The 21,121-nt window shown below is 40.8% G+C and overlaps 1 protein-coding gene across 7 annotated transcripts in view; it reads left to right on the forward strand.

The window, feature by feature from the left end:
- The window catches only part of ern2 (endoplasmic reticulum to nucleus signaling 2), a 95,728-nt gene extending 75,695 nt beyond the window's left edge, over nucleotides 1-20,033 (forward strand). For 6 of the 7 annotated variants that reach the window (XM_008405687.3, XM_008405727.3, XM_081605146.1 and 3 more), the window contains exons 21-24: nucleotides 7,988-8,115; nucleotides 8,191-8,314; nucleotides 10,013-10,080; nucleotides 10,176-20,033. In XM_008405687.3, coding sequence (XP_008403909.2) covers nucleotides 7,988-8,115; nucleotides 8,191-8,314; nucleotides 10,013-10,080; nucleotides 10,176-10,358 — 503 coding nt within the window. In that variant the 3' untranslated portion in view covers nucleotides 10,359-20,033. Of the gene's footprint in view, nucleotides 1-7,987; nucleotides 8,116-8,190; nucleotides 8,315-10,012; nucleotides 10,081-10,146 lie in introns of all 7 variants that reach the window. The other variant, XM_081605194.1, reaches the window with a different exon arrangement.
- The last annotated feature ends 1,088 nt before the right edge of the window (nucleotides 20,034-21,121 follow it).

Raw genomic sequence — 21,121 nt, forward strand, 5'->3', positions numbered from 1 at the left:
ACAAAGTCAATCATCGAACTGCGGCCTAGGGCGTCCTGGTGCCAAGTGCATATATGGACGCCCTTATGCCTGAACATGGTGTTCGTGATGGACAATCCGTGATGAGTACAGAAATCCAACAACAGATCACCGCTTGGGTTCAGATCGGGGGGCCATTCCTCCCAACTACGCCTCTCCAGGTCTCACTGTCATTGCCCACGTGAGCGTTGAAGTCTCCCAGTAGAACAAGGGAGTCCCCAGGAGGGGCACTCTCCAGTACCCCCTCTAAGGACTCCAAGAAGGGTGGGTAATCTGAACTGCCGTTTGGCCCGTAAGCACAAACAGTCAGAACCCGTCCCCCCACCCATAGGCTGGCTATCCTCTCGTTCACCGGGGTGAACCCCAACGTACAAGCGCCCAAATGGGGGGCAACAAGTATGCCCACTCCAGCCCGGTGCCTCTCACCGTGGGCAACTCCAGAGTGGAAGTACGTCCAGCCCCTCTCAAGGAGACTGGTTCCAGAACCAGAGCCATGTGTTGAGGTGAGGCCAACTATTTCTAGCCGGAACCTCTCAGCCTCGCACACTAGCTCCGGCTCCTTCCCCACCAGAGAGGTGACATTCCACGTCCCAAGAGCCAGCTTCTGCAGCCGAGGATCAGACCGCCAGGGTCCCCTCCCTTGGCTGCCGCCCATAGCACAATGCACCCGACTCCTTTGGCCCCTCGGACAGGTGGTGAGCCTATCGGAAGGGGGACCCACGTCTCCTCTTTGGGCTGAGCCTGGCCGGGCTCCATGGGTAAAAGCCCGGCCACCAGGCGCTCGCCATCATGCCCCACCTCCAGGCCTGGCTCCAGAGCAGGGCCCCGGTGACCCGCGTCCGGGCGAGGGAAAACGCAGTCCAAAGTTTGTATTCATCATAGGGGTCTTCGGGCTGCGCTTTGTCTGGTTCCTCACCTAGGACCTGTCTGCCTTAGGTGACCCTACCAGGGGCATAAAGCCCCAGACAGCATAGCTCCTAGGATCATTGGGACACTCAAACCCCTCCACCACTATAAGGTGGCAGCCCAAGGAGAGTAACTTAGCATTCAAAGGCAAATACAGGTTCCATTACAATAAACAATTCTGAGTTACTGAATGAAAACTTCCTGATAGCATGGCGGCTAGCTGATTACTGCTAGTTCTGAGTGGCTGTTTCTGACTGAGCAGAGTAATTATGCAGAACAGGGAGGAGATTGTTTTTTTAGAGATCATCTGTCTCATGTTAGGACAGCGAAAGTTTTAATACATATGTAAAATGTGTTTTTTAAGTTAGATGCTGCAGCTTTAAACAGAGGTTTGGTGTGAGAGTCACTACCAGGTGGAGCAGAAGCGGCGCTCCGTCTGTGAAATATTACTACCTGTAGCGCGTAGCAGCTGTTCAACAGCGAGAACAGAACCAGCGTCTTACATCGCAGCTCGAAGACTTAAACAATTTTGCGGGTTATTTGTTTAGCTTTCTGATCTCATGCTAATAATTCGGGTGAGTCTTTGTAGCTGTGCGTTGCTTTACCTGCTATCTGATCCTTCATATGTCTTTTTTACTGCAGTGAGCCTCGATGTAGCCAAACTCCGTCAAATATGGCATTGTTTTCATGTCGTATTAGCTTCGTTGTGTTGATGCATTTTGACGTGCTTCACCCCACGTGCTTCTATTTTACGCCGCAACACGCAAACGTCCCCATTCACTCAGTGCGTTATAGTTCAACATCGCTTAGGATTTGTTGCTGTGAAGGAAAGAGGAGACCAGCCTGCACAGGCAGGCTGCGAAATGAGATGCAGGTGATCGGTATCGGCAACAAGAGCCAATGATCGCCGATCACCGATCATGCACTTTTTCACGAAAATCGGCCCGATTATGATCGGTGACCGATCGATCGGCACACCTCTAATAAATATAGAAACAAGCATACAAATCAAAACATCTACAATAGTGATAGTAATATTAATAATAAAATAGTCAGTCCAAAGTAGCCTACAAATTCTTTGGTGGGGCGGTGAGGGACCTGGATGAAGGCTAGGAGGGTGCTGATCCGAAAAAGGTTGAGAAACTGATTTAGTTGGTAATGTTGCATGTTCTAAATTACTTGCAAAAACATTGACTGAAAGGACTCTTATTTAATGTTGATGAATTTTTGCCTGTAAGGCAAACCTTTAGGGCACAGACATTTTACATTTTGTTTTGAGTTGAAATGTACTGAAGTCTTATTTAATTATGAGCTTGTTAATTGTGTTGTTAGAAGCCATTGTTAGCACTATTCAAAGACACTTTTTATTAAACTGTGGCAATAGCAACGGTATAGTTAATTTCTATCATCACTATAAGTTTCAGGCTCAGGATTTTTTTTTACTTTAAGCCCTGGTCCAGTTTCAAGTAACATCATCAAGTTTCTTACTTTCTTACTTGATTACTTGATTTTCTTTTATGTATTTAGTAATGGAAGAACATTTTGGTAGTGTGTAGAATGACTCTGAAGGTGAGAAAGGTGAAGAGGGCAAAGGCAGAACCGAGGACAAAGTGGTGGAAGCTGAAAAAGGAAGAATGTCATGTGATTTTCAGGGAGGAGTTGGGACGAGCTCTGGGTGACCAGAACATGCTTCCAGGTGACTGGCCAACTACTGCTCATGTTATCAGGGAGACAGGTAGGAGAGTACTAGGTATGTCTTCTGGAAGGAAAGTTGACAAGGAGACTTGGTGGTGAAATAAGGAAGTGCAAATATAGGTACAGAGAAAGAGAGCAGCCAAGAAAAAGTGGGACAATGTGAGGACTGAAGAGAGTCCTCACACCAAGAGTACAGGGAGATGTAGCGTAAAGTGAGGGTAGAGGTAACTAAGGCCAAACAAGGTGCTTACACTGACTTGTATAAAAGGCTGGAGAGTAAGGAGGGAGAGAAGGACTTATACAGGTTGGCGAGGCAGAGAGATAGAGATGGGAAGGATGTACAACAGGTTAGGGTGATTAAGGACCAAGATGGAACTCTACTGACAGATGCAAAAAGTGTGATAAGAAGATGGAAGGAGTTCTTTGAAAAGTTGACAAATGAAGAAAATGATAGCGAACAAAGAGGAGAAGTAGCTGTTCCTGTGGATCAGGAAGTAGCAAAGATTAGTAAGGAAGAAGTCAGGAAGGCATTGAAAAGGATGAAGGGTGGAAAGGCAGTTGGTCCAGATGACATACCTGTGGATGTATGGAAGTGTCTAGGAGAGCCAGCAGTAGAGTTTTGGACAAGGCTATTCAATGAGATCCAAGAGAGTGAAAGGATGCCTGAGGAATGGAGGAGAAGTGTGCTGGTACCAATTTTCAAGAACAAGGGAGATGTCCAAAATTCTGGCAACTACAGAGGTATAAAGTTGATGAGTCATTCAATGAAGTTATGGAAAAGAGTTGTTGAAGCCAGACTGAGGTCAGAAGTGGACATCTGTGTGCAGCAGTATGGTTTCATGCCAAGAAAATGTACTACAAATGCAATCTTTGCATTGCGGATGTTGATAGAAAAATACAGAGAATGTCAGAGGGAGCTGCATTGTGTTTTTGTAGACCTAGAGAAAGCATATGACAGGATTCCAAGAGAGGAGCTGTGGTACTGCATGAGGAAGTCTGGAGTAACAGAGAAATACGTATGTTGGAGTGGTGAAGAACATGTATTATAGCTGTAAGACTGTGGTGAGGTGTGCTGTAGGAGTGACAGAGGAGCTCAAGGTGGAAGTGGGACTTCACCAAGGATTGGCTCTGAGCCCTTTCCTATTTGCTGTGGTGATGGACAGGTTGACAGATGAGGTTAGACAGGAATCTCCATGGACTATGATGTTTGCGATGACATTGTGATCTGTGGGGAGAGCAGAGAACAGGTGGAGGAAAATCTCGAGAGATGGAGGCTTGCCCTGGAAAGGAGAGGAATGAAGGTTAGCTGTAGCAACGAGAAAGACCCAAGTGGAGACATGAGGTTACAGGGAACAGAAATAAAGAAAGTGAGAGATTTTAAGTACTTAGGGTCAACAGTCCAGAACAACGGTGAATGTGGAAAAGAAATGAAGAAATACGTCCAAGCAGGGTGGACCGGGTGGAGAAAAGTGTCAGGTGTGATGTGTGATAAGAGTATCAGCAAGAATGAAGGGAAAGGTGTACAAGACAGTAGTGAGACCAGCAATGCTGTTCGGTTTAGAGACGGTGGCAATAACGAAGAGGCAGGAGGCAGAGCTGGAGGTAGCAGAAATGAAGATGTTGAGGTTCTCTTTGGGAGTTACAAGGATGGATAAGATCAGAAATGAATACATCAGAGGAACAGCTCGTGTTAGATGTGTAGGAGATAAAGTCCAAGAAGCCAGATTGAGATGGTTTGGACATGTACAGAGGAGAGACACTGAATACATCGGTAGAAGGATGCTGAGGATGGACCTGCCAGGAAAGAGACCTAGCGGAAGACCAAAGAGGAGATTTATGGATAGAGTGAAAGAGGACAAGAAGGTAGTTGGTGTGAGAGAAAAAGATGCGGAAGATAGGGTTACATGGAGACGGATGACTCGCTGTGGCGACCCCTAAAGGGAAAAAGCCGAAAGGAAAAGAAGAAGAATGGAAGAACATCATGGTTGACTTAAAAACTATAAGATGCATAGTCATGGCATAGTCATGGCTGCAAAACAAGCCCATATTATCATCCCTTCATCACTGTGCTTGGCAGCTGATATGAGGTGCTCTGCTTTCTCCAAATATGGCCCACTCCAATATCATCACCTTCTTAAAATAATGGTCTAGAATAGCGGTTCTCAACGTGGGCGGTACCGCCCCCCAGGGGATGTTCAGAGGACGGCAGGGGGTGCTGACGGACATATTTACAAAAGGGGGGTGCTGTGATGCCTTTGGGGGGCGTTTGGTCGAAGGTAAAGTTTACACCTTAAATGCACAACAATGCCAGTTTAGACTTTGAGCAACTTGGTAAAACTGTATTGTGTAACATTAAACCATGCTTGGCTGCAACTGTATCGATGGCAGCTCTTCTTCTTCTATTCAGTGTTTGTTAGCTTCTGTTAGCTTCTTGGCGCAGCTCCGTTCTCCTGCTACTGGTAGCTAAAATCACGATACTCTCACTGTGTATCCCTCTGAAAAATGAATCCAATTTAAATAAAGAAATCCCTCCATGAGTGATACCACAATAAAGAGCGTTCATTTTATAGCGTTAACACGGTGCTGTAAGTGGTCCAGTATGAAACGGGGGTGATAGAACAACGGCACCACAGCACTTTTAAATTTCAATAATCAGAATGCAGAAATTGTTTCTGTTGTTTTAAAATGTTTATGTCAGTCTGCCTTTTCCCCATCTATACGCTTCCCGACCGCCCTGCACCTTAGGGACTTTAAAAAAAAAAGACGCCCACATTGCGCAAAACTCTGAAACAGAAGAAGCGGGACACAAAACGGAGCGACGAACTTGATGTGAATTATGGCATAAAAACAGAGAATCCGAAGCTGAACAGTGAAAAAATCAACACATGATGTGAAACACATGACAATTAGGCGGCGCAGCAGGTGATGAGTGAAGATCATTCGTCTTATATTATTTGTCTTATAATGGATAAAATGATCAAATAAATCTAGCAACAGAAAAGAAACTAAAGTGGACATAGCATTAAACCAAGAGAGGATAATACTAATCAAAGGAAACTAAATGGAAATGAATGAAGAACAAAATGCAAGAATAAACTAAGAAACCAAAGTAAATACAGAGGAATAAACTTGTATGGCAAGACCTTTCAAGCAATAATTAATACAGAGACTGTATGGCAAGAATAAACAGACACTATTTCCAGATAAAAGGTAAAATAATATTGTTGAAGTGCCATGGGTTTGTTGAGACCATATCTAGTACTGAGAATAAATATCTTACAGACCATAACAGTAAAGAACTGATCACTTATTTATGTTTTTAATTAGATTTGATATATTTATTTTTATTTCTTCAATATTATTTTTCATGTCAGTGTTAATGTCATGAGGCTGATGACTCCATGACACTTTCAATTTGACTCATTAGGATTTGATTAAGAACCAGATTTGTTCTTCGTAATTTCTGGCCAGTAAAACTATTAATCTATAAATCAGTAGACAGGTCTATATAAAGATATAATCCATGTGTGTGTCTAATATTTGTATGGCATTAAAAGGACCTGGAACTTCTGTTTTTCCACAGAAAGCTCTGGTTTGCACAATAAATCCCATGAGGGTGAAGTTTTATGGATGATACTCTAATGTCCCATTCTCTTGAAGTCAGCACAGAGCTGCACCACCAGAAACCCACAGAAACACTGAAGAGAAGAAGAGCTATGATTAATGTAGTTACAGTTCTATCCATGTTTTAATGTTGCAGAGCTCAGTCGTTCTGCAAATAGATCAAAGTTTAAACTGACATGTTGAACATCTTTTATCTGGTCATTTTGTGGAATATTTAACAACTAGAAAATGGCACAAAATAAGGATACTTTTTCCACTCTGATTGGTTGCTGTTAGGCCTACCAATTTTAACTTGAATGTTTATTGCATTTTTCATAGACGCCTGTGAAAATTATTTCTATTCCCATGACTTTTTTGTTCTCTGGGAAATTATTTTTGATTATAAATACAGAAACAAGCATAAAAATCAAAACATCTACAATAGTGATAGTAATATTAATGAGAAAATAATGGTCAGTGCAAAGTAGCCTGCAAATTCTTCGGTATAACAGATCATCTCCCCTTTTGTTTGGCCAGTCCAGGGAAAAAGTGTGTAAGCAGAATAAACTTAAAGAGTAAAAACACAGTGAAAAAAATCTGACTGTACTTAGAAACAGTTTTTTCTAAAAATGATGAGCAAAAACTCTCCACCCTGTGAATTGGTAGACACCCTCTCTCTGACATGTATGAAGGACTTCTTGGATCAGAAAAGCAACATGTTTATTTTGCTTTATTAATAGTAGGACCAAGCAAGAGTTGCTTGCACCTGCTGGTTTTGCAGTACCATGCAAAAGTCTTCATAAACCTGGAATATTACCCATAAATGTCCATGTATTTTTTTTTAATTGTCCTCAAACCAGAAGTGTCAGATGCTTCCCAACTTGTTACTCCTCAGCTGTGGAATCATCTGCCTCTGTATATTAGGCAGACTGCATCTCTGCTACTTCAATGCATCAGTTGTATTTAGTACAGTTGTACCATGTTGAATGTGTTGAGTTTGCACTTTTAGCAGGATGTATTCCAGGAGTTACTCTTTCTCCCGACTGTTATTTTCACTATGAGTTCAAACTTCGACTGAACTCAGCTCTTATTGCAGAGAAACTGACTTAGTGTTATTAATTAGTACGTACTTCCTAATTGTTTCAACTTTTTCTGATGATTCATAAAATGGAACCTTTAAAATGTAGAATATGGCCTCTAATAATTGTGTTAAATATTCTTCATTCATGAAAAATCAGTGCTTGAATGAGTTTTAAATTGTGTGAAATACTGATTTTTTTACATTCGACAGCAGTAATTACCTACTCTCAGATCGTTGTTAATGTCTTTCTCTTCTCATTTAGTAGCAACAACCTGTGATTTGACAGAGGCTGGTAATCAGCTAGTCAGGACTGTTGGATTTAAAACAACTCAACCTCCTTATTCCTGTGGCAACTGTCAGGATACATTTCCTGTTTAACACACTGCTTTTACACTTTGGCTTACTTTTTGTTAAACAAGTTGTACTTAAATTAGCGCAGAAAGGAAATGCTCAAGCAACTTGTACCACATGCTCATACTGAAAATCTTGAGTTGACTTTATTTTTAACATGTGCCATCTACTCTAAACGCTAGAAGCTCAGGCAATTTCTTGGGCACAATTTCTTCCTGCAAATCAATGATCAATGGTGACTTTAAAATCATTCAGTCCCTCAGTTCTAATGAACCCATATTTAACCAAAGATTTTACAGACCTGGATATCACCCTTGTGTCTCGCTCTGTTAGATGATGTCATAGCAAAGGACCTGATTGAGCAAATGATTAGCGCTGACGCAGAGTCCCGGCCCTCTACCGCCTGTGTGCTCAAACATCCGTTTTTCTGGAGCCCTGAGAAGCAGCTGCTCTTTTTCCAGGTAATTCACAACTTTTCTACCAATCACAAAGCAGCTTTGTTATCAATAGAGGTGTCTGTGTTTTGCTGTTGAAAGGACGTCAGCGACCGCATAGAGAAGGAACCAGCGGAGAGTCCGATTGTGGTCAGACTGGAGACTGCAGGCAGAGCAGTGGTCCGAACCAACTGGAGGATGCACATCTCTGTCCCTCTGCAGACAGGTGCAGTACCATGCAAAAGTCTTTATACACCTGGAATATTACTCGTCAATGTCCATGTATTTTTTGGGAATTTGCTAACCAAATGTATTGAATTGTCCTCAAACCAGAAGTGTCAGATGCTTCCCAGCTGTTTCTCCTCAGTTGTGAAATCAGCTGCCTCTGTATATTAGGCAGTCTGCATCTCTGCTACTTCAATGCACCAGTTGTATTTAGTACAGTTGTACCCCTAGAGCAGGGGTGTCAAACTCCAGTCCTGAAGGGCCGCTGTCCTGCAGTTTTTAGATGTGCCACAGGTACAAAACACCTGAATCAAATGGCTTAATTACCTCCTCAGTTCTCCAGAGCCTTGCTAATGACCTAATTATTCTATTCAGGTGTGGTGCAGCAGAGGCACTTCTAAAAGTTGCAGGACCGGCCCTCGAGGACTGGAGTTTGACACCCCTGCACTAGAGAATGCACTCATTAAACTTAATTGTATTTTATTGATATTGATCGATATTGATTGTTCTCCATGCTTTCAGGATTCCTTTATTGTCCTCGTGCTCACACATAAGATTTTTTTAGTCAACTCTGCATTTCAAGAGGTTCATATGTTACAAATAAACAAACTATAAAACACCAAGGTTAATGTACTAGACTAGTATGTGCAGGTGTGTAGCATAAATATGTACAGAAAGTCATGGTGTGGCTGCTGGGGGAGTCCTGCGGGGGGGGATGTGTTTTGATATTCACAGCTCTGGGGAAGAAGCAGTCTTCCTGTCTGGTGCTGTGTGTTTTCATGTCACAGTACCACTGTCTCGGAGGAGGCAGTAGAAATGGTGGGAGGGTTGGAGGTCTGGTGGTGGGTGGGATCCACAGAGATACATCTAGCCTACTTATACTGAAGCTCCTTGTGGGAGTGGAGTTCCCACAATCCCCTGTGCTGTTTTCAAAACCTAGACCAGGTTCTTTCTGAAAACCATTTACAATTTTATGCTGCTTTGTGTTTGTCTGTCACGTAAAATCCATTGAAGCTTGTGGTTATAATCTAACAAAATTGGGGAAAAAATGTTTTAAGTGGCAGTATTACTTGACTTGTTTTTAGCTTTACGAGATGTTATGTTATTTCCTCATCAAAAACACATCTGGAGTTTTGCCTTGATTCTTATAGGCATGTTTGAGAAATCCTTTAATCTCCATGGCAGCCATTCAGTAGGGCAACAGGCCTGGATGGATGAAGCGCAGCTGCTCTTCAGAGCTGCAGTCTTCAAGCTGAGCTTCTACCTTACAGAGCAGCCCTCCCCCACTTGGCTCCTTCAGACTAGCCAATAGCAATTAGCAAACACCTGGTGAACTGCTGAGCTCATCATAGGAACTACTTCTTAGTGCAGTGCTGCTAAAATAGTTTTTAAAGGGTTAATAGAGGAACAATGTTATAATTATGACATCCTGAAGTTTCAGAAAAAGCAGGAGTTTTTAGAGACAGAGGTCCAATTTCAAGCCGTTAAATTACAAAATAAAATTTCTGTAAAGCATTTTTATAACAACTAAAGGTAACATAGTTACTTGATTGTGCAATAAAATGGCACTATGTGCCTGAGAAACATAGAACACCACCCCTTTAATGGGTGTGAATATTCATGCAAACGTGTTAAAATGAAAACTGCTCCCTTTAGCAGAAAAAAGAGGTATGAGTTGTTGCTCTAATTTTTGCTCCAGATTTGAGGCGGTTCAGGACATACAAAGGAAACTCGGTGAGAGATCTGCTCAGAGCCATGAGGAACAAGGTCTGCCCGGTCCCCACATGTTGCCTGTTTACAGAGGACAGCTACACATTCTCACTCTCATAGTAGGATCATGTTTTGTTTTCAAAATGTCACAGAAGCATCACTACCATGAGCTGCCGCCAGAGGTCCAGGACACCCTTGGGGAACTTCCAGAAGGCTTTGTCGGCTACTTCACTTCCCGGTTTCCTCGGTTACTGATGCACACACATGCCGCCCTGCAAATCTGCATCCATGAGAGGCTCTTTCACCCTTACTATCTGCCACCCAAAGCCAAATAGCTTTCACATGACTCAGGCCTCCATGTTTTATGCACAGAAAGAAAAAGAGCCTTTTACAGTTCCCCATTATTGCTTTTGTAAAGCCTACACTGTTTCAGGGGGAGGTTACAGTGCTGTGAAGAAGTTTTTATATACCTTTGGAAGTTTTATAAAGTATCTTTAATGGTTTTTATTAGACCTTTTCTTTACAAAGGCTTTAAATGATTTAATAAACACCCTTTTTTAAAATGAGGAAAAATGCTTCTGAGAACTAAAACACTAAATAAATAGGAATAACATTATTATCAAGCCCTGGTAAAGGAGTGTAAAAAACTCTAAAAGTCCACTATTATGCAAAATTCACTTTTTGCTTGTTTCTCTTCTATGGGGGATTTTTTCTGCCATAATCCAAGAGCACACATGTTCAGTCTGAAAGCAGGATTTCATGTCTTTTGTTCTCAAAACTTTTAATACTTTTGCTTACAATTATATTTTGAAAGCATCTATCTATCTATCTATCTATCTATCTATCTATCTATCTATCTATCTATCTATCTATCTATCTATCTATCTATCTATCTATCTATCTAAATAGATGATAGATCATCTATATTTGTTAATGTTATTTGTTTGAAATGAAATTTAAAAAAAAGGAAAAAAAAGTTTGACGGGGACAATGACGTATCAGAAACTCACAAATGCTAAACAGATTTTGAAGGTGTTTTTGATGTAAACCTGAGCGCATGCGCTCAGTTCATGCATTTTCTCCCAGTCACATAGAACAGAGCTGCATGGCTTCAATTTATTTTTGCTTGCAATATTCCTGTGATGTTGCGAAAGACAACTGTAATTTGTACAGATCAATTTAGTTAGGAATCCTTTGAAAACTACCAACAGAACATGGCAGAATTTACCAAGGACTGGGAATGAAGGAAGGTTCTGCTCCTACTCTTAAACACAAATCTTCAGATAATTGTGATGTTAGTAAATAATGGTATCTTGTGTGTTTTGTACAGTCATGGCCAAAAGTTTTAAGAATGACACAAATATTATATTTTCACATGATCTGCTGCCCTCTGGTTTTCATGTGTGAATGTCAGATGTTTTCATCACATACAGAAATACAATTGCAATCATATTATGAGTAACATAAGCTTTTATTGACAGAATGAGTTAATGCAGCAAGTCAATATTTGCAGTGTTGACCCCTCTTCTTCAGGACCTCTGCAATTCTCCCTGGCATGCTCTCAATCAACTTCTGGACCAAATCCTGACTGATACCAGTCCATTCTTGCGCAATCAATGCTTGCATTTTTTCAGAGTTCCTAGGTTTTTGTTTGTCCACCCGTCTCTTGATGATTAACCACAAGTTTTCAATGGCATTAAGATCTGGCCATGGACCCAAAATCTCTGTTTTGTTCCCTGAGCCAGTTAGTTATCACCTTTGCTTTATGGCAAGGTACTCAATCATGCTGGAAAAGGCATTGTTCATCACCAAACTGCTCTTGGACAGTTGGGAGGACATTCTGGTACCATTCTTTATTCATGGTTGTGTTTTTAGGCAAGACTGTGAGAGAGCCGACTCCATTGGCTGAGAAGCAACCCCACACATGAATGGTTTCTGGATGCTTTACAGTTGGCGTGAGACAAGACTGGTGGTAGCGCTCACCTCGTCTTCTCCCAACAAGCTGTTTTCCAGATGTCCCAAACAATCGGAAAGGGGATTCATCAGAGAAAATGATTTTACCCCAGTCCTCAGCAGTCCACTCCCTGTACCTTTTGCAGAGTATCAATCTGTCCCTGATGTTTTTCCTGGAGAGAAGTGGCTTCTTTGCTGCCCTCCTTGAGACCAGGCCTTGCTCCAAGAGTCTCCGCCTCACAGTGCATGCAGATGCACTCACACCTGCCTGCTGCCATTCCTGAGCAAGCTCTGCACTGCTGTTAGCCCAATCCCGCAGCTGAAAGACTTTTAAGAGACAGTCCTGGCGCTTGCTGCTCTTTCTTGGGCGCCCTGGAGCCTTTTTGGCAACAATGGAACCTCTCTCCTTGAAGTTCTTGATGAAAGCGATATATTGTTGACTGAGGTGCAATCTTTCTAGCTGCGATACTCTTCCCTGTTTGGCCATTTTTGTGCAGTACAATGATGACTGCACGTGTTTCTTAGAGATAACCATGGTTCACAGAAGACAAACAATGATGCCAAGCACCAGCCTCTTTTTAAAGTGTCCAGTGGTGTCATTGTTACTTAATCATGACAGATTGATCTCCACCCCTGTCCTCATCAACGCCCACACCTGTGTTAATGGAGCAATCACTGAAATGATGTTAGCTGGTCCTTTTAAGGCTGCAATGAAGTTGAAATGTGTTTTGGGGGATAAAGTTAATTTTCTAGGCAAATATTGACATTGCAATTAGTTGCTGTTAAGCTGATCACTCTTTATAACATTCTGGAGCATATGCCAATTGCCATTATAAAAACTGAAGCAGTAGACTTTGTAAAAATTAACATTTGAATCATTCTCAAAACTTTTGGCCATGACTGTAGTGTTTGGTTTGAACATTATTTGTCATTTAGTACAATTCCAGTAAACTGGAATTCCAGTAAACTGGAATTGTAACTGAAAGTCTACAATGAGAAGATGCAGTGTTTGTGAAAACATCTCAGACTCTTGGACATTACTGACATTGCCTGAATAGTATTTTACACTTTGAAAGAAATGCTTCTCCTCTAACCTCGTAAATATATATTTTAGCATTTGTCTGCTAATGCATTTGCGGACAAAAGAACGATCTTTGTGCTGATGTGCTTAGTGTGCTGATGTCAGTTGCTCAACTTCACATCATAGCACATTTCCCCAAAGCACAGCAGAATCTTCAGAGTTTGAATTAATAATGACGTAAATGTGCGTCAGATCCACCACATTTAATCATTCAGTGGTTGTGCCTTGCTGGTTGTTCAGGAGGCTTCGCTTCTGCTTCTGGGTCTGACTTGGAGTCAAAAATGTATGGTTGTACCACTGTGCTTCTTCCTGCAGCCATTTTCACATGTCTGTTAATGTAAACAGTGTGTTGAGAGAACTTGGTCAGCAGCAGGTTATTTGCATAAGCATGATGTAACCCTAAAACAGTGCATTCCTAAATGAACTCAAAACAGGCAGAACTCATGGGGTGAAATCTTAATATCTGAGAATGATTTTGTATATTAAATGTAAAGAGCATGTTGTGTATGTTGTGTATCCCAGACTGAATCTATCCAAGCATAATAGTGGACCTTTAAAATGAATGACTGCAGATTCAATCACAGTTATTTTTTTCCAAATATGCTCTTATAGCAATTTTCGGACTTGAATGACCAGGTTCTCTTACCTTTGTCATTTTGAAGGCTGGATAATAAAAATAGGCCTCTGTTCAGCAGGGAAATGTCCATCCATCCATCCATCCATTTTCTAACAACCTTGTCCCTTATTGGGGTCGGGAGGGTTGCTGGTGCAGGGAAATGTATTTATTTAAAAGTTGTTGGGCACTCTGATTAGCTATCCATCCATCCATTATGTCACACGTTTACCCTTGTGGTGTCAGAAGGTTGCTGGTGGGGCTGGTGCCAACCTCCAGCAGTCAGCAGGCGAGACGCGGGTCACTCTACACAGGTTGCCAATCCATCACAGGACAATACAGAGGACAAACAACCACATACCCACACTGGGAATTTAGAGAGTAATTACCCTCCAAATTAGAGAGTGGAAGGAAGACGGAGTGCCCAGAGAACCCACCCATGCACAGGGAGAATATTCAAACTCCATACATGGGAATTGAACCTAGGATCTTCTAGGCAACAGTTCTACCAACTGCACCACCTCAATTACCTTCTGACCAGCTATTGAAGTATTTATTAATTTATCTTCTATTTAGATGGTGCCAATTTACAACAATTATTGTCTTAAATCACAACAAATATTGTCTTAAATCAATCCATTCATATAGACAAATTCCGTATAAATTAATGTGGAAATTCTTAGCTATGTTACTGCTGGCACCACAAATTATTTACTTAATTTATTTGTTTTTTATTTTCCATTCGGTACTGTACATTTCTAGCTGGTTTTGGAAGTCCACATTATATCCAACTAATCCAATTTTGTTCCAAAAAAAAAAAGGAAAAATAGTTAATATTTAATAGAATAAGGGTCAGCAGGCAGATCTGATGGCTTTTTCTTTGTTTTAATGGTTTATTTAAGGAGAGTTCAATGGGATTTTTTTATTACTATTTTTTTACATTTATTAATTGGGAGACTGGGTGGGGGGTTCTTGTCTTCTTCAAGAACATCAAATTAATGTTTATTTTCTCTGATCAACATTAATTAGAATGTTGCTTGGGAAGACCTTATTTCTAAATTTTATTTCTACTTGTGGTTTTATTTTCAATCATTTTACTTCTTTTTTTTTTAAGGTCGTCTTTTTTCACCCTTCTGATTAAATGCTCTCAGCTACATTTTCAAAAGTTTTTAAACATTTTCTAATGTGTGATTACTGCAAAAGATTATTTTATTATTAGGTTGTTTTCACATCTTTACTAGGAGTGGCACTACATGTGGAGGGTAGTGTGCCTTTGTAAAAAGATGTTTTACCAAAAAATACCTTCCTACATTTAATGAATGTAGGAACATAAAGCTACACGCCTGAGTGGATGGTTTTGGATGTGCTGTTGGATGGATCACAAGTAAACATGTGCACTTAGACATGCCAGAAAAATGCTTTTTGTTGTTTTGTTCTTATAACTGCTGGATGCAAGCTTGTTGTTTTTGTTTCTTTACCAGCACAAATGATGGAAAAATAAAACTTTTGTATTTTTTGAATTGAGCAAATTAAAGCAATGCTTTGGGTGTGCCAAAGGATAAATGAACAAGTTTCAGTTTCATTATGTTTTGTGTTTTACCCCTATATTGCTGCAAACTGTATAATTTCATTTCATTTCATTTATTTATTTATTTTGAACAGACATTAAAAACAGTCAAAAAAGAACAAGAAAACAAAATAGAATGAGACAAACTTAAGAAATCGTATAAATCGAGGAAGAGTAGAGAGAAGAAATCATCAGATGGAAAATGGCATACTATTCTGTGTAAAAGTTTGACTGCCTTGTATTCTTGACCAACAGACTTTTTGGAGGTCTTTCTTTGGACTTCTTTCCCCTCATTTCTGCCTTTAGGTTGGTGCCCTGCACCAACCTAAAATCCAATATTCTCTTAAAACTTTTTGTGTTGTTGGGACTGAATAGAGCTGAAAAAAGGCAGAACACTGCAACCCTGAAGACTGATCCCATTTAAAGGGACAGTAATATATAGCAGTGGTCCCCAACCCCCGGTCCGTGGACTGGTACCGGTCTGTGGACCAATTGGTACAGGGCCGCGCAAGAAATAGTGAAATATTTCAGTTTTATGTTTTATTTGAGTCTGGAGGATCTTTTATTTTGAAAATCCTTTAACCGGATTCTCTCGGTTACTTGAGCGCCAACACTGAGGCCACAAGCAGCAAAATGAGTAAGAAACAGATCAGATGTCTTTGGAAAGTTTCTTTGCGAATGGGAAAAGGCCCAGAGAAGAGACAGGAGAATGGATTTATCCCGAACCGGTAGGTGAGTCCCACATTACAAGCCCGCTCTGTGTAACATGCGGCGACCGGCTGCTAATGAGGCAATGAAGCTTCAAACTGCTTCGCCACGTAGAGACCAAGCAGGCTGTGGATATAGGCAACACTTCGGGTGTTATTGTCTCCCATCACTCCCAGATGGGACCGTCTCGTTGCAGAGAAACAAGCTCAGGGCTCCCGTTAGTCATTATCGTGAGTTAAAGTTTTCACGAAAGTAAAATGTTCGTTTTTGTGGCACATCTGTATATTATTTTGAAGTGATATATAAACGTTACCATAGCGACCAGAGTCAGAGTTTGGGCTGCGGTCGAGAGGAGATGAGTAGAGCTTGTGAGTCTTAAGAATTTAAGAATTGTCAGCCGATTCTCCAAACCTCTGTGATCACAGAGCTGATAAAAGTCCAACAGGTTCGATCGGTTCGTGTGTTCAAGGCAGGAGCAACACATCACACGAACCGATTCCAGTCACGAATATCCCGATTCCAGAGGATAATCCAGTAAAACCCCCAACATAGCGGGAATTTAGAAAAACCAAACACGGATGACAATGTAGAAGCAATAGTGATAGTTTGTGGAGTCATTTTAAGAGATAAAAGACGTAACAAAAAACAAAGGCCGTGGATAAAAGTCGACGGAGCAGCCGCTCTATCTGCTGCATTATGATTTGGAGGTGACTGTGTTTTTTCATAGTTAACATTTTTAACTGAATAAACATAATAATGACCTTTAGATTTAGATTTAATAATAAACATTTCCACATATCATCTCCGATATCCACCGGACTCAGTTGCGCCATATGTCCCAAACAGCTGACACCACGCTTTTTGATTGGCGCTTTTTACGTCACCGCGCTTTTTGATTGGCTACCTGTCACATGAAAAACCCCACAGATAAAAACTCTAGGACAACCCAAATTGGGTATATTCAAGATTTAGCAGGAACACCAACCCCATCATTGTTAATTTTCCCATTTTCCAATTTCCCTTATTCATTTAGTATTTTCCCATTTTCTTATTTATCACATTCTATTTCCCCGCAAAACTTAGAAAAAAATACATGCAAATGAGGAGAGGCACGTCATCAGGCTACAACTTCCCCAATTGGTTGGTTAGCGTCACACCCATACTTTGCTTCAAGAAAGATGGCGACCTACTAACGGGTTATCAATAAGCCGAAGCTCACTAACTTCATTAGAAAATGGCGTTATTACTCCTGACTTTAGTTTTCGTGTGGCCGCTCAGACAGAATGTGTTTCAGCTGGCGGCTCTCATGGACTCAGAGCTTCACCGTCGGGGGTTTTTATAGTTTGGACGAAGCGGCCGCTGAAGTTGGCTTACGATTGAAGGTTCGGGACACCTTCGTAGCTACCAGCTGTGATCCAACTATAAGGAGCAACTTTACTGTACATCGTAAGTGAACTGCAATATCCATTGGCAGCTCTATGGACCTTACCACTGGGCCCGCCTTTCATTGGCTAATGCCCATTTTAAGTCACAGCGCAGCTATCACGTGGGTTACCGGCTCACAAACTCACGCTAATATACATTATGGACTACCAGACCGAGTTTTTGTGTCAGGACTCGAAAGAAAATGGTTCTCCGTCAGTGGGGTATCTGTACAAGCGATGTCAAGTATCCTGATTGCGTTTGTGGAACTAAAATTCACAGATTTCCAAAATCTGAAACGGAAAGCCTTGCTTGGATTAAAGCTTGTGCACGACCGCATTTGCAGCTCAACCGTCGTAGGATCAAAAAGAACAAAGTGTCTGTTGGCGTAAGTATTATTGCTTTGCTTTCTTTGTGTTTAGTGAATGAAAAAAATAGTCAATAATAAACACATCCATTATGAGAACCTTTTAGCCAAGTACAGCATAATGGCAGTACCGATACAACTTCTACAATCCTGAAGCCTGTCTGGTACACAGCCTTACGTTAGCTGAACAGATCAATATGCAATGTATACCGTATCTGACATACATTAAAGATTTTATTTCACCTGAAAAGGCTTTTTACTAAACTAATCGTGTTAGCCACGCTAACTTTTACTAAACTGTAATCATGTGTACCGAGTACCGTGCATAGGTCCTAGGCACATTCGAACCATCAAAACCATGAATGTCCGACTTACCCACCCTTGCAAGAACAATAGGCATCAGTGATCTTGTCCACGGCTATATTTATGCTGAGGATCTGAGGATCTGCCGTTTTCCTCATCGACTGGTAGCATTTAGCTGCAACTCGCACAATGTTAAGAGGCATTGCGTGGCTAAAACATCTTGATGTCGTCCAAAAAAGATGACATGAACTTGTTGGTTCTCTTGTCCATTGTCGTGGCTGATATTTTGTGAAAATCCGGCAGAAATTCTAAACTAATCGACTCAGAAATACTCTGCAGAGTCAGTCGAAACGAAAAATCCCATAGAAGCTAAGCTCTGTGAGGAGGTTAATGTGAGACATGAAGTCACGTGGGACCTTCGAGGGGCGTTTCTGGGCGGAGCTTGGTAAGGTCCATGGAGCATCGAGCTGAAAGATTGAGAGTGGCAAGCCTTAGAGATCTGCATCAGAGGCCATCTTTCAGACATGCACCGCTGCTGTCCATCCAGGAGTCCTCCGGTTGCCCAGACGTTACATGGTAAGCTAACGCTGATGTTTGTTTTCTAACTACAGTCATATTTAATCAATAGGGGTGCGCAATTACGATCGCGGAAGGTTTTGAGTTGATCTCGGTAGTAGGTGACAAACTGAAGGATAAAATCAACAAATGTGTTCAAATTAATGGCCCAACAAAATTAATAATCTCAGTAATTATTGTTTAAACAAGGTGTATGCATTTCTGTGCATTTCGGTACCATTACAAAAATAAAAAGTGTTCATGAGAGGCTTGTTAACCGAGAAATAAATATGAAGCCTGAAAACCTAATATTTTAACGGACTGAATCCGTTGTGTTTTTAACTAATCTCTGCTGTCTTTTTGGGGCGCAAGCGGTTGCCACGGCAACAGGTTGATCATTAAACGACAGTAAAAAGTTAGGAGAGGTTTAGAGTCGATCGCCGTTATTTTACCTTTGTAATCAGACAACCTGAATAGTGACATTTAGTGAGGGTACAGAATGGAGAATGGATTAAAGCTGAACTCATGCTACAATCTTTGCCTCTCTTGGTTACATCCTTGAATTGTGCCTAGTGTGGCCCACATGCATATGCATATAAAGTAAATATGACTATTAATTCAAGTAGTTCTTTGTGGATGTTTAACTTGCCTACCTTAGTTTCCCTGTTTTCGGTCAACATACTGTATGTGCCTCAACATTTGGTTACTGTTCCTTAGAGGTGGGCAGAGGACCCGCAATTTGTACTCCAGGAATAACAGTAGCACTAAAACATGTTTATACTCAAAGTAAAAAGTAGCTGAATAAGAAATTACACAAGAGTAAAGAAGCATTTGGTATACAAGTTCTGAGTAACTGATCAAGTTATCAATTATTTCATATCTAAAAAGAAATTGCACAATTAGAGGGCCCAAAATATAAAGTTCAGTGGAAATTTTGGTATTTTAAAGACAAAATTAAAAATTTGTTTAAATAATAGTGATGCTTCATAATAAAATGACTTGAGTAAAAGTAAAAAGTTCAGCATAGTAAGAGTATTCCTAAAAGTTAATTTGAGTTTCAAAAAGTTACTCAACTATATTTGAGTAAATGTAATTAGTCACTCCTAAACTCTGCCGTTCTGAGGGAACAGGAGAAGGAACTGTTAAGGAAATAAATTAATCTTGATATTAAACATTGTTTCAATTAACAAATGAATCATAAATTACACCCAAAACATATTCTGTTATTATGTTTATTCAAGGGTGAAGGAACAGAATGACTGGAGATTCTGGCTGAGAGGGACCAGGCCTGACACGGCGAACAGTGAGGAGAACCGTCTGCTCTGTGAGCAGCACCAGAACTCCTGATGGGTCTCCTTCAGGAAGAACCAGAGAGATGGCCGACCTCCACAGAGAAGAGTTCACCCAAACATCAGAGGAAAAATGAATGCTGGTGCTCAAACAGAGCAGCCTCTTTTCTTAAACCCAACACACACAGGGTGTTGTGGCCTGATTAAAAACCTGCTAACTTCAATGTAACTGAAACATAGAACATTCAGAAATGTGATGAACTTCAGCTATAGAGTGGAAATAACACAATGAGATGAAAACATTTGTCTATATCACTCTTGTTATACAGGACATCAACATTTTACATTTTAAAGTGTTTGTTCCAGAGCACCTGATACAAACGATAGCATTAGCTCATCCATCAGACATTTATTGAGGCCTGAAACATGCAGGGCAGACAGACCTGAGGACTGATTGGTTAAAGTATTTCACTGACACTTCAGATTGCAGATTTCCAATTGAAGGCGCCGTAAGTGAACACAATCATTTTTCAATAAACCAAGCTGTGTAAAATAACTGCTAGGGTTGCTATTAAGAACCCAATACGTAATGTTTGTTCATTTCTACGTTGTTGTACATACAAGGTACTCCACTCACTGTTTAGCTTCATGTTGAAGAATCTTTAGTGTAATGAAACCAAAAAATAAAACGGGTCCAAAACTTACAATCTGTATTCTATTTTTGTAGCTTTGTTCTATTAAGATTGCTTTGTTTATTTTAAGCCACAAACAAACTATCCATTTTATCGTCTAGGGACGTGAAAACATGAGATTTGATTAAATTAGAACTTCACAGATGAGAAGGAACACAGATTTCATAATAATCAAACATTTTGTTTATTCAAAACAGTAAAATACAGACGGCTCATGCATATCAATGCTATAAGAACAGCCACATTTTTTAAAATGAATGATGACCAGTCATCATTCTTTCAGCTCGATGCTCCGTAGAGCTGCCTCTGGATATTGCAGTTCACTTACGATGTACAGTAAAGTCTGCTCCTTATAGTTGGATCACAGCTGGTAGCTACGAAGGTGTCCCGAACCTTCAATCATAAGCCAACTTCAGCGGCCGCTTCGTCCAAACTATAAAACCCCCCGTCGGTTAAGCTGTGAGTCCATGAGAACCGAAACACGTTCTGTCTGAGTGGCCACACAAAAAATAAAGTGAGGAGTAATAACGCTATTTTCTAATGAAGTT

The sequence above is a fragment of the Poecilia reticulata genome, chromosome 1 (assembly GCF_904066995.2).
Source record: "Poecilia reticulata chromosome 1, P_reticulata-male-v2, whole genome shotgun sequence".
Taxonomy (NCBI): domain Eukaryota; kingdom Metazoa; phylum Chordata; class Actinopteri; order Cyprinodontiformes; family Poeciliidae; genus Poecilia; species Poecilia reticulata.